Source organism: Mytilus californianus, unplaced genomic scaffold (assembly GCF_021869535.1).
Source record: "Mytilus californianus isolate M0D057914Y unplaced genomic scaffold, xbMytCali1.0.p SCAF_7, whole genome shotgun sequence".
Taxonomy (NCBI): Eukaryota; Metazoa; Mollusca; class Bivalvia; order Mytilida; family Mytilidae; genus Mytilus; species Mytilus californianus.
Window position 1 is genome coordinate 60057729 of NW_026262723.1, and position 14676 is coordinate 60072404.

Below are 14676 nucleotides of genomic sequence, written 5' to 3' on the forward strand. Positions count from 1 at the left end.
ATGTTACTATAATTCTTTTGTTTATGATAGAGAAGATATTGCAGATTCAAATCTGTATGTGGACTTTAATTTTGCACATTAATGTACTTTTATGTAACACTGTTTAAAGAACAGTGCACTGCTACATATATATCCTACAATATCATTTTCAAAGTAATACAATAAATTTGCATACAATCATGCTTCTGTTCTACAAACACTTAGATACAACTAATCTGAAGTGGAATATTATCTCTCTCATTCTATATTCAAAATTGGTATTGACGTGTTTGAAGAAAAAAAGCTTTTATCGAAAAATAACAAGGAAAGCGAAAGCGTATTACATAATCAATGTCTTTTTAAAACTGCAACACTTATACATGTATAATATTAGTTTTAATTAAACAGCTGTCTGTTTACATCAACCAAAATTTTTTATTGAACTCATTTGATCTTCACATGTGACAAAAATCTGAAATGGTTTTAATTTTTCTAAAGGCTAATAGATTGCATGATTTTAATAAAAAGATGCATGTTCTGCCAAAAGCTTTGTGCTTATAAATCAAATAAATAGAGAATGTGTCCATGGGACACAGATGATGCCCCTACTTGCATATAATGTTATAAAGGGACATAACGAGAGTACTGTAAAAGTGACACAACCCAATTCAAACTTGATCTGTGTTTTATGGTAATAAGCATTGTGTATAAGTTTCATAACATTTGGTTGAGGCAAACTAAAGTTAGAGAACGGAGATGAATTTTGGGATGTACGGACTAACCGACAAGGGTAAAACTTAATGCCCCCTCCGCTACAGCAGGGGCATAAAAATTTGGAAGTGTAATAAATTTTTCTTGTTTGTCATGTGAAACCAGACTACTATTTTGTAAATATATATATAGAAATACAGATTTATGCATCAAAAATTCCCTCTCTGCATATACAATGTACAGCTATTTGAATATAAGATGATAGACCTAAACCATATAGATTTTGATAGGATTACAGGGCTAGATGATCCCCATATGAGAGCAACATGTACAATGAATCATGCATCTTAAAGGTTGTACACAAACTTCTCTAAAGTCCCATTCCCGATTAAGACATATTGGTGCACGGATTGAATTTTAGTAAAACATAAACCATTATTCTTTCTGCTGCCAACTATTAACATTTCCAAGTGAACTACACTGATACAAATCTTGATTATATAATTTTGATAAAAATAAACTACCTGTTTCACTATCTTTAGATCTACAAACATGGCATATTAAATTAACCTAAGGCTACAGGTACTTCTGTTTATTCTACAGGTATATCATCTTAATCTTTTAATATGATCTCAAATTAAATGTTCTTAAAGTAGATGTTTGGAATTCAATTTATGATGCAATTTTGGAGAATTCTTTCTCAAAATAGAAGGCAAAAGTCATTTGTTATAATTTGGTAATTTTAGTCTTTTCTGCTGTCCCTTGAAAGTAACTTGCCTAAAGGCCTAATTAGTTCTATCAGTTTGCATTAATTACTACAAGGCCAAGTAAATTTCACTGAAGGCAAGTTAATGTATGAAGAAAAACTGGCCTGCTTTCGGCATTGGGATATCATATGCATCACGTTTCAGCACTGGCGGTAATCCTGCCAAATAGGGACAGCAAACTGGACAAAAGATGGAATTTTAGATTCAAAGTAAAGAATTTGATACAATGAGTTAACAGAATAGTTTTATCTTTGAAATTTCTTCTCAGAGTAGCTTGTTGTTCGGTGTGCTGATAGACAGAAAAAAGTTTTGCCTTAAAAGCAAACCTAAAAGGAAAGATTTCGCTAGATATGATATATTAATCTTGTTTAATACTGTACTTTTTTTTTTAAATTTCTAAACCAAAACTAGATTATTCTATAAGTATTTCAAAAGCAAAGCAAAGTGTCAAAACTAGCTTATTCTATTTAGCAATTTTAGCAATGCAATAACTTGCACTAGTCCTATTCGGCTTTGCATAATTTGAAACTATAATGCAAGGCAAAAAAATTGTAAATAATCTAATCATACATAGCTAAGATTTTCTATTTGTGCAATATTTTAGGACTTAACTCTATACTTGGCAGGGTTTCATGTCCCTATTACAAAGTCATATCTATCTATGTGTATGTTAACTTCTTTTATATCTACAGTACATGTAGTCAATGCTACTTGTTTCTTTATTCTTTTCAGTCTTGAGGTTAAATAATGGATATGTAGTCTTAACCACAATTTAACAATTAGAGGGTAATACATGTACACAACAGTTATGACTAAGGATTTATACAAAGACAGATATCAATGTTTGCCTTTTAGGAGCATTGCTACATACATTACTTTCGTAGCTTTAAGATTAGTTTGAACACAAAGAAAGGAGTAAAAGATTCCCATAGCATTCCTTTAGGTTTAAAGTTCATTATGGAGTTTTCATAGGAGTGCATATTAGTTAGGAATAACTAGTTAGATGTAGTATGACAGCCCAATGTTGCTTATATAAGCTACTGATAAATTGAAAAGTTTTTTTTCGTGGTATATTCGACCTACTATTTTGTTTGTTCAGTTTTCATAGTTCAACACTGGTGTCAAAGTAGACATTGTGAGAAAAGAATTGAAATATGAAAATTCAATATTTAACTTTCTCACTTAAAAAAGAAATGCATTACAAAGATTCCAGCTATTTCAATACTACCTTTACTAATCACTTGTTATTGCTGTTCCAGACCAAGATGATTGAATAGTATTGTTATTTTAGTATATTTCCATAAAGCAAGGTGTAATTTACCACAAACTGTCAGTCCTACAGTTACAATTATCTAAGTACAACATTTAAATTACAGTTTGTACATTCTCTATACATATCAATAAGAAACTAATTTTATTTGTCATATTTTGAAAAAAAGAGAACTAAAATCAATATTAACAGATAAAATTAAAATTTTTAAATGTTGCAAAATAGCAGAAGCAACCCCAAATCTATAACTACACATGATAAGATTGGTTAAAAAAACTAAGAAACGAGTGAAAGAAATCACAGCAAACATGTCAGACTATAAATGCATAAATCATTTCCATGCAGAATAAATCTAAATGCACAAGTTAGGTAAAAAACGCACTCTTACCAGTATCTATAACTAGAGGTTCGGTGACATTTTTAATATCTTTCAAATCCACTGGAAAACCATTTTCTGTAAAAATTATATTTCACCAAAACTCTAAAAATAGCACACTTTAAAAACAAACTGAAATTTCAAAATCGTTCACAATAATGATAATCCAATGAATACAGCAGAAAGTCTAATCCACTTAATTAAATTAAATACACATTCCACGGGAGCTGAGAAACGTTAAAGTTCTACCACTCAGTCACAACACTACCTTACATGATTTATTAGGACACACTTCAGTTCCTGTTTGACAACACAGGTAAAGCCAGAAACATAGGTTAAAGGGCATAGGGCCATGCCAGGTAAAGAAATAAACTGTACATGCTTAATAACTTATTAATAAATAAATTGTATAAACAGTTGTCATATTCATTAATAGTTTACACTCGTAAGACAGGTCGATATTTATGGATTTGCTGGTGTTTATTCTGTTTGGTATTAAGACATACCACATGCTAAGCAGGCATGCAGTATTAAGGTATAGATGAATGATAAAGTCATGACCCTCTGGTAAAAAATTACACCTTATAATAAAGGTAACATACGTTGTAAAACATTTGTTTTTAAAAAGACTTTAAAGTTTGATTCAAAAGCAAAATAAAGAATTCTCAATACTATATTTACTACATTTGACAGGCCTTAAAGAACTTCAGCTTGATACAAATATCTAAGCACAAAGTATAAAGACTAAACTTTACTTTGACAAATTGCATAGATTATCAATAATGTATTTTTAAAGCCCAGATAACCTTACCTGACAAAACCTTTTTACTATTTGCAGGAGAAAGCTTTTCAAATCAATTTTACTACCAGCATAGACCTCTTAAAAGTGCATTGAAATTTTTGTTTTGTGGTGTTGACAATATTCATTATAGGCAAATGTATCTTTTCCCATTTGTGAACTTATTACTAAAGAGAACTTTTTGTTGCAATATTATGTCACAGAGATATAATGGCAATTCATTTATTGTCAATCATCTCTCTTTTATAACTTATTAATACCAGAAAAAAACCTGTGTGATCAAGTGCAAACTAAATGATAACTTATAACAATAAATGTCTCAGAATTGTCAAAATATACGATCTTATTTACTATGAAATGCCCCTCCCACGTATGCTGTTTGAATTCAAATTAAAATTATCGGACACAAATTCTCTTGCTTTTTTATCTTTCATGAAGTTCTATTTCAAGAGTCTTATATTATGCTATTTAATATTTTATCTTATATACTTTTAAACAATAAAATTAAGCCTACATGCTGATAATCAGAGAATTATAAAACTGAAAATTGTGAACAATAAAAAAGATTGATTTTTTTTCTTTTTTGTTACACTGTTGACATCACCTTTCCAAAATCCCACTCATGTTACATTATTTTAAACTGAAAAATTCTTTAGTTGACCTTTTATTTACCAATAAAAAAGGTTGATACTGAAAATTGAACTGAAAGCACCATTTAGTCCAATCAACTGAAGAAGAAATAATTATTTATCAGATGAGGACCATCCCAAACTAGGACACATATACATTCCCTATTTATCCTGAGATGTAACATGATGTCAATTTCTACCAAATCAAGCCATGTATCTTTCTAGATCAAGTGCTATCAGATAGCAATTTACCCCTGTAGTAGTGTTTTATTACAATTGTAGGTGTCTTGTTTGTATGTTTATATCACTTGATCTTTCATGGAAGTCTTTACCTTAAAAGGTGAGAATTTGTTTGACCACAACAGCATTCCTAACATATATTTGGCTACTAAATAGTTGTGGTGATGTGGTCTTATTTTTTTAATCTATTATGATTGATGATTACATATGGGAAATTCTTATTTTTGTTTTTTAATAAAACTGCATGTAACTATGCTCTCTGGGTGAGAATGCACTATTTTTTATTCTTGTATGCCAGACATGTAATAATGAGCCATATAACTATGCTACAAAATCAAGGGACAGGAACTCCATGAAAGTAAATTTTTATGGTTTTCAAAACATTTTGTGTGATGGCGCCACCTCACTGACCTAAAGCTTATATACTTAAACTATTATCACACTGATGTAATTTATACATTTGCAGTAAAAATTACAATTGTGATGTGTGTGTTTATGTAGTCTGTTTATTAGTATCAATTTTAAATAATACTTTGATAGACCAAAACAGATCTATCCCCTCTCCAAGATGTTAAATCAATAAATAACTTTATTCAACCAAAGGAAAAATTGGACCACCATCTTTGCTCTAATTCACCTAGGTGAAAATATAATCTGTTTAACCTAAAGGTATGCCTTACATGAATATTTGTATTCTCACTATTGTTTCCTTACTAACTCAAACAATAACATTTACAAAGATTATTTTCAAGTACTTTGTTAAGTAAAGACATAGTACAACTATGTACTACTTCAGGTAACAGATACTAAGAAATTGTAAAAGGTACTTATCTGTGATATTATGTACTTAATTAGAAGGTAACATTATTTCATTTTAATTTAAAATCATTTCAGACATTAATATGTCACCTTATAGGAAAATCATCTTTAAATGTCTGAAGAACCCTCATAAAAAATCAGTAAACTTCTAAATAAATACAAGATTGACTATAAATTTGTAATTCAAGTCCACATGTTAACTTCTCTATGCTTACATAATATTAGGCACCCGGATACATACACAGGAAATGCATTGATAAAGATGACAGCCCCAGGGTAGTGAAAATGCTGTTAATGTAATACATCCACTACTTAAAAATGTAGTTATGAGAAAAACATACAATGAAACATTATCTGTCATTCGATTAAAATTTCTCTCTTTTCTATTCAAAATTTTAGTTATGAACTTAAACTTTTGACACTTAAATGAAGACTATCTTATTTTCACACCGCTACTTGTGAAAGTATAGGGTATGTTTGTTCCTACTCTGCATTAATTTCTGTTGAATCTTTCCACCTACATTTCATTAGGGTTTAGCTATAAGGTACTTTTAAGTTGAAAATAGGTGTGAACTCAACATGGAATTTCATAGGTCTGCAAATTGGCAAAAAATAGCATAAGGACCTAAGAGCTACGGTTCAGCAGCTACCACAGTTATAGATTTTCAGTTCATAATTTTGTTGTTATATTTTCATTATTGAATTGCCATTGGCCTTCCGTTTATCCCATGTGTAAGATGAAATTGATATGTCCATATTTTCCCATGTGACACCATTATTACATGTTTAATACTGCAACGTACTATTATTTCTGGTTATTGATATCACTACAGAACATGGTGTAAGAATAAGAATTCTAAAAGGTCATGATTTATAATATAATTGTCATATTGACTTTTGTTATATTTTGTATTATTTGAATCCAAGGTCAAAGGTATTGACTTTTGTTATGTTAAGTACTATTAGTACTTGATACCAAGAACCAGGAAATAAATGCTCTGCTCCTGAAGTATATTCAACAATGTACTTGGAATCTTATATGGATAGAATATACAATGTATTAAGAGTCCAATAATATAAAAAGAGAACTTTATGTATACTGTCATCAGAGCAAACATAAAATGTCCCTACTTTCAACACAATAGATTTTTTTAAATATGATGCCAAAATTTAAAAGTCTTTTTTTTAACTATGATTTAAATAAAATGTGTAAAATGCTGTCTGTGTTTCTGAAAACTATCTGGCAATTTTATGCCAATTCATTCAATTTTTAGCATGTTTTGCTATGGGAAACCCCCAAAATCATAATATAAAGTGTTCAATGCTAACAATTACTTAAGAAATTAGGTTAAAGCATTAAGAATAGGGAGACTTATAAACATCAGCAAATTCTAAATAGCAACCTGTCTCATATACTCTGTTTTATGTCTGTGATGAATTTATCTGTGTGCATTTATATATAAACTGATACAAAAGGGAAATTGATGATAAGCAGAAGGTATATCAATAACAATGGGTACATGCAAAACTGCATCCTTAAAATAACTTAAAGATATCCTTTAATACTAACCTCTACCTTTCCTTAATAATGTAACGAAAGGGCTCTGAGTTGGTGGCAGTCTACTGGGTTCATCATCAAACTGGCCATTAGAAAAGGTATAGTCTACAAATTCTGTTTTGGGCTGATAGGGAGTCCGTTCTGTCCTAGAGGGCTCGGCAGGTGCTGTCTCTGAAGTACTAGTGTGAGGAGTATAGGAAACGAAAGATTTATATTCATGTAGCTCCTCTTTCTCTGGTTGTTGACAGGAGTAACTGTCCTCAGGGGGAGGGGGAATTATGTTGAGTTCCTCTTGCTGAAAATAAAATATTACATCTCATCATGAATTACACAAATTGCGCTATTCTAGGAGGCACTGTTTAGGGACACAAAATGCTATAACTCACGCATAAAGGTAAACATTTTCCCAGTGTCTTGCATTAAAACTATCATAATTTCCATGCATAGTTTGAAACTGCATTATAAGCACAACATGAAATTATAAGTATTGTGTTTAATTCTTAGGCGCATAAGTTTTCAATTTTGTCTTTTTTAATCACTTGGCTTTAATTTTTTCATCTGACTTTGGAAAGGATAGTACTTCTTACAATACTTAGTTAAAATATCTTATTCTTGGACTTGTGTAATACTTAATTGTAATGAGTAAATGCTTATTAAATCAAGAATAATACATATTGTATGAATATAACTTAGTCTTTTATAATGCAAGAAAAATTACATATCTACCACTTTAATAACCATGACAAATCAAAAACCACTGTATCCCTTAGCCTTTTAACTTATTACTTTTAAAGAATAGAATGACTTTTAGTGAAATATTATACCAGTAGTTCTCTTTTTTTTCATTACAAATTTCATTTTCGTTTTATTGTAAAAACCACCAACCAATTCCATCTGTCATAAAAATCTTTCATAAAATATTAAATTTCTTCACAAAGAAACTAAACAGTCTAACAAACTTTTGATTTGAAATGCTCTTTTTGTTAACTTCAGGGCAAAACTGTTGAAGCAATTTTCAGTATTAAGTGACAGTTTTAATGGATAAATGGACATCAAGAACTTTCATATTTCCGAGAAAATATCTTTCTTCATTTCTTAATGAAGGAAACTACAATAGGAAACCATAAATAGGCCAGAAGCTATTTACTGATTCTGTACAAATATTCTATATTAGATTGTGGATCAAGAATTGAATTAGTAACCTCGTTTGTTTGATGCAGACCAGATCACTTTATTCACTTTTTCAATTATCAATAATCCGGTAGTAACTGAATGTTTTATCGTCAATATACAATATGCTTTAATATATATCAGCAATTTATGTAAGCGTGTTTTGAATGATTCATTTATATCAGAAAACATATAATAATGCTATCATAGAAGGATCTTTTTGTAATAAATTTTGTTTCTCTCTATTTACATTGAAAAACCTTTTATAGATTTTTATTCAAAAAAATTTTGTAGTAAGAGCAGAGTTTATAACATAAAGTGGAGAATTACACATTGTATGTTTCTGAAAGACTAAAAATAAGCCGGCAGATGCTGAATGATATAATAGATACATTTAATAAGAATCCACTGTACCATACATGGATCAATACAGTATACAATAAACTACAGAAATGTAAATACAAGGCCTTGAACTCTATTAGTACAAGGCTTAATCCTAGTAAATAATCAGTACGGATTACATTCATAGGGAGATTGTAGTACAGAAGTCATGTAACTGTTATCTGTGAGTGAACTTGACCAATATTTCATAAATCTTAATGTTGTTCAAGAAATAAGCCACATAAGATTTTAGTCTGTTTACCAATACTACAGTTAAAGTTGTGTTCCTAGGCTTTTGTTTACATAAAAAAAACTTCTGCCAGAAAATCAATTCTACTGATTTTTCCACTTAAAACGGCTAATTACTGAAAGATAATGGCTATCCTATTCAAATTCATTTTGACCTGTATTTTCATGGCTGACAATTTTTGTGCCAAAATAAAAACGAACATTTGTGATAGCAAACCCTATCATCTTTAAACCATTTGTTAAAGAAACAAATATGCTAAAAGCAGCAACACTATGCTCTTCTAAATTTACATGGTTGAGCTTAATAAAATACAGGCTGGACAATGGAGAGACAAATGTCGTAGATGCGTCTGGTTCAAAATCACTAGAAAAACCAAGGACTCCATCTCAAACAAAAAGAACAATGATCCAAATGCAGTCCTATATCCTGAAAGCTTCTTTGAAGGTTTTTTTTGGTTTAGTTCAAGCATACATTGCTTTATCGGATTGTGTATTTTCTCCTTTTGTCTTTTGTGTACCTTTTTATCATTCTATACCAGATAAAATAAACTGGTACCCAGAAATAAGCATACCTTCTGATTTTCCACATGTTGTTTCTGGATTTCCATTGAAGTTTTTCTCAGTGTATCTAACTTGATAGGTTTATATTCCTTCTTCTGAAATATTGCACCCTTTTTGGGGTTCCATACGGGGGCAACATTAGATATCACAGGTTTGCTTTCTGTATGAACTACTGTTCTCTGTGGACTTGCAGGTTTATAATGAGATTCTATATCTGTAAAAAATTTTGTAAACTTATTGATGTGGCCTCAAATTTTTGTTAAACTGTATCTTTCATTTTTCGATTATGTCGTTTTTGGAACCAAATGTCTTTCAGACATGTTTAAGTATTAAAAACTTCATTTGCTGTATTTGGAACCTAATGTCTTGAAGAGTCCAACCATTTTTAAGTATCAAAAAGGTCTAGTCTCTTCAAAATCTTCCATTCAAACAGCTAGTTCTCCTCAACTGCTATAATTTATTGGCTAAAGCAATATAATTCATTTGCACAAGCCTTTTGTGAAACAGTACCAATTTCATTTATTTACTGACAGAAAACTTAAAAACTGGACCAGTACCAGATTAACAGAAAGATAACATTAAACAATCCCAGTTATGTATGATATAACTCGTCTTTAATGCATTTTACAGTTTGACTAAACATTTGCAAAAATCTTTAGAATAAATGAGACTGTCCTTACTAAATTTTCTTTTGTCAATTTTTTTTGTAAACGGGATGAAAATCAATAACTTCACAACTTTGCTATTGAAAAAAAAATAAAACAACACTATTTGCAGTTTTATCAATATAATGTAACACCTGACACATCATACTAGCAATGTTGTTACCTGGTATTCTTTGTTTTCAATAAATCCATTTAATGCAAGTTCAATTACCTTCAAATCACCAAAACTCCTCAGAATCAATTACTCCAATCACAAAATATAATTTCTACAACATCCGATTATTTTGACATTTAAAACCACATAGTTCTGTCCCAGGATCTATCTTTCCAACACCACACATACAGCTATGGACTTAATTGATCGCAACAAAAATTGATTGATGAAGTTTATATGACAGAAATCAATCCATCATCATTCAGATTCTTTTTGGTATTAAGCACTATCTTGTGATGCTTCACATTTTTTACATAATATCTTGGATAAGAAAGACCTAATTTCATTTTACCAGGGCGAGCATTATTTAACTTATTTAACTAATAGGAATAATGATAGTGCAGATACGATTGGTGAATTTAATCACAATTCTTCCTCTTACAATAGCAAGCACTAATCCTTTGTGTTCTTTTTAATAGCTCTCTAGAAATGTAATTAGTGTTTCAAGAATAATAGGCAATCTCGGACCATGCAATTTTCTAGATTAGGTGTTGGTCTTATTTGATTTATTATAGAAATATCTTGGATCTTGCTAAAATGGGATACTTGTTTAAGCCCTCATTTGAGTAAAATTATGTTATTAACAAGCAACTTTCAACTAAAAAAACACAAGAATCAAGATTTACATGTTATAGACCATCTTTTTACAGCATGTTCAAGAAAAACAAATTATTGACTTTTTCAGCTATTCCCATTTATTTTCCTTTGCAACGTTTTTTCCAAAAGACTTTTTCAAATTTCTTAAATGTAGAGTCGGTTTTTATCTGAACTAATAAATAATTTTCATTTATATTTTATTACTTTTATGGCTTCCATAGAGTAATGTAGGTTAATAGGCTTCAAATTACTATAAAAAATAATTGTATATTGCATTTATCTTCGTGTCCAGCAATTTATTTTGTTAATACTGAGAAAATAGTAATTGAAATATTTTTTCTGTACCATGTCTATACTTACTTGCAGAGGGACTATATTCTGTTGATATGTGTGTTCCATTCATAGCTGGTGGCACTTCTACAAACAAAATTCGAAAATAATAGTTAAAAAATATTTAATTGCTAAATTTCTACTTATCTATTTTAAGGAGTTAAGCAAAAAGAATAAGTACATAGTCTAAATTACAAGTCATCTTTAACATTAGATAGAATATGACTAACAGTACATAAAACAAAAGTATTTTGTACTTTTGCTTTTTGGCTTACTTGAAACAAATCACATATCTAAATGCATAAGTACAGACTATCTATAGTAAACAATATCTACTAAGATTACATAAGAAATGAACTGCAACAAAAAACTTACATCATAGCCAAGTTAAATCTGATACTCATTCATTAAAATCATTTGTTTGCTATTCTTGGAACAGAAGTACAAGTACACTTGTATAAGCTTCTAGTTATCAGCCATATGTCTCTGACATCTTACTATTTTAATTAAAATCTTGTCTATATAAAAGCACCTGTCTGTATGTTTAATTATATCAGGGTTACATTGGAGTTAAGGTCAGTTATACAATGCACCCTGAATCTGAAATTCAACAACATCTGAGGTTGCCTACACTGTAAATAATCACTAAATACCAATAAGCAAGAAGAGAAAACCAAAATGAGTGAACTTTAAGAAAAGATGAAAGTTGCAGGAATTTATATAACAAATAAAGAGTTGCAGTAATGGTTTGGTTCTAAGGGGTAAAGAAGTAAGATGCTAGGACAAACTAAACCTTGAGAATGAGTAATTCAACAGGTGCTCCATGTGGAACAAGAAATGTGCTAACCTTTCCAGAGCACTTGATCTTCACTATTTTTTACTTTTTTATCTTTGTATTTTGTGATTGTCTTCTTGTTTCTTTTTTTTTTATTTAGCCATGGCTTTGTTTTTCTTACTTCAATTTTTAGTTTTGTGCACAGTGTTTTCTTGTTGGCCTTTAGTACCTTTAACTATCAATACTGTCTTCAGCACAGGTATGGGGTGATTGGAACATGTATTACATATTTATGAAAGCCAAGAAGACAACTTTTCATTAAAGGCCAAAGGAGAAGAAAATATATCTACAATTCACCACATGGCCTTCACACATTATTTTTTATCATCCAAACAAGCTCCATACAGATATTTTCTGCACATCCATAAATCATCAAAAGTTCCAAGGTAACCTGAATACTTGCTTGTTAAAGTTTTTTGAGTGCATGGGCATGGTGAAAAGATATTACCTATATCAATATACATATACTGATTGATGAAGGTTGCAATACTAAATGCTTCAACACCCCAAGGAATACATTCTTAGAATGTCTGCACCAAGACAGAGGGAAGTACAAGATGATTCAGTGCATATTCTAATGTGCCTTTGTTCCCTCAAGAATAATTATCACCCAGGTTCTATGCGAAGTGATTAAAAGATGCATCTAAAGCATAAGATAGTGTAAAGAAATTACAATGAAAAGACAACTAAGTGATAATATTTACACCAATCTTTAATTCTTTTTTATTGAACTTTTTTCCCCTGTGCATTTTTTTCTCTTTTTACTTTGCTGTTTTTAGTACATATGATTTAAGTTTCTGATACACAACAGTCAACTTAGCAAAAATTACAAAAACTTTGTTTAAAAAGAAGTAATCTGAATCAAACAATATTTTGTATGTGTGCTTCAATGCATAGATGTTGTGTCAATAACATTGTTCAAAGAATTCCACATAAACCGACACTAAACTTGAACTGAGGTATGAACTTTTGCTCTATTTTGAAGATCTTCATTTGCTTTCAGATGATGAACAGCAATTATTGCATTGGTTCTTTACTCTTTTCTCTGGGTTTTGTATGTAGAAATCTTGTACAATCTAATTAAAATTAAATACTTTAATTGCTCCCGTTCTGATATGTCTCGCATTGATGTGCGACATATCAGAACAGGAGCAATTAAAAGATTTAATTTTAATTAGATTGAAATCTTGTGTTATGATTTAATATTATATTCTTTCTTCGCCAATATATAAAGCCTTTAACAACACCTGAAAGTAATAGTTTTATAAAGAGTATTGGTGCATCTCTTTTGTGAACAGTTGAAACCATGAAAGATCTCATTATGAACATGGGAGTCAAGTGAAAGCTTAATATCCATAGATAAATTTGAAATGTTCCTTAATTTGATAATTTACATAACCATATAATTTGTCAGCATTGAGCTAACTTTATTTATACAGCACAAATTCCTTCCAAAAGAATGTTTTTACATCTCTCATTTTTCAGGATTTTAATATTAAATATATGCTGTTTTTTTACAGGAGTGTTTATAAAGGATTTAATTTTCTTTTTGAAAAGAATTGAAAACATGACGAATGTTTGAAAATTTTGAGCCAAAAATAATGGACAGAAGTTTTACTCCTTTTAATCCAAAACATCACAATGACAGAATTCCAATGATCTCCCCTCTATGATCTATAATTTGCAAAGGAAAAAAAACTACTATTTTTTTTCTTTTGTATTTCTATCAATACTGCAGTATACCCCTTCATCAGCCTTGTTTATAATACTGCATATATATACATGATTGACACATACTGTGGTTTCATTATATTTAGTGGGATATTAGTTTTCGTGGTTTTCGTGGTTGAAGGTGAACCACAAATTTAAGGATGTTTGCTACTCTGTTTCAAAATAACAAGCTTTTTAAAAAACTGTTCTAAAATGATAGTATATAAATAAAGGAACTAAAAAAGCAGAAAAAAATGAAGGGCCATTGTGCTTGATTTCAAGATATAAGCCATCGAAAATTTGGCGGGAAATGATTCTCTCTAGATTTTTCATACTTTTAACATTGGCCGCTTTTTTGTTTCAAAAACTATGAAAAAATTACAAGGATTTTATAAAATTTTCAAATATGGCTTTTTATACCATATGTAATAAAATTATGAAAAGAAAAGTAGGGGTTAGCGCGCAGAATTTTTTAATGGCAATACATGGATAAAACCAGAGGGTTCTGAAAATCTGGCAAAAATTCAAAAACAAGAGGAGCAAACATCCTTAAATGTTCTAAGTATTTCAAATTTTTTTAAGACTTGTATGCAGACCATGGCAGAACCAAAAAATCAAATATCCACAAAAATACAATTTCCCATGAACCACGAAAATTGGTACCTACAAATATAAACCAATCAACAGTACATTTTTTTTTTTAAAGTTTAACACCAGAACAGAACTTAGCAAAGTTAATCAATAAAGAAGTTTGTCTGATCAATACATAAAATAAAGAGAAGTATCAGAAATATAATTTAAACAAATACAGTTAAT

The 14676-nt window shown here is 30.0% G+C and overlaps 1 protein-coding gene across 6 annotated transcripts in view; it reads right to left on the bottom strand.

Annotated features, from left to right (window-relative positions):
* LOC127708370 (sorbin and SH3 domain-containing protein 1-like) overlaps positions 1-14676 on the bottom strand; it is a 129112-nt gene that overhangs the window by 73385 nt on the left and 41051 nt on the right. For all 6 annotated transcript variants that reach the window (XM_052213225.1, XM_052213224.1, XM_052213223.1 and 3 more), the window contains 4 exons: positions 11346-11402; positions 9521-9723; positions 7161-7443; positions 3116-3181 (listed from right to left, as the gene is read on the bottom strand). In XM_052213225.1, coding sequence (XP_052069185.1) covers positions 3116-3181; positions 7161-7443; positions 9521-9723; positions 11346-11402 — 609 coding nt within the window. The remainder of the gene's footprint in view (positions 1-3115; positions 3182-7160; positions 7444-9520; positions 9724-11345; positions 11403-14676) is intronic.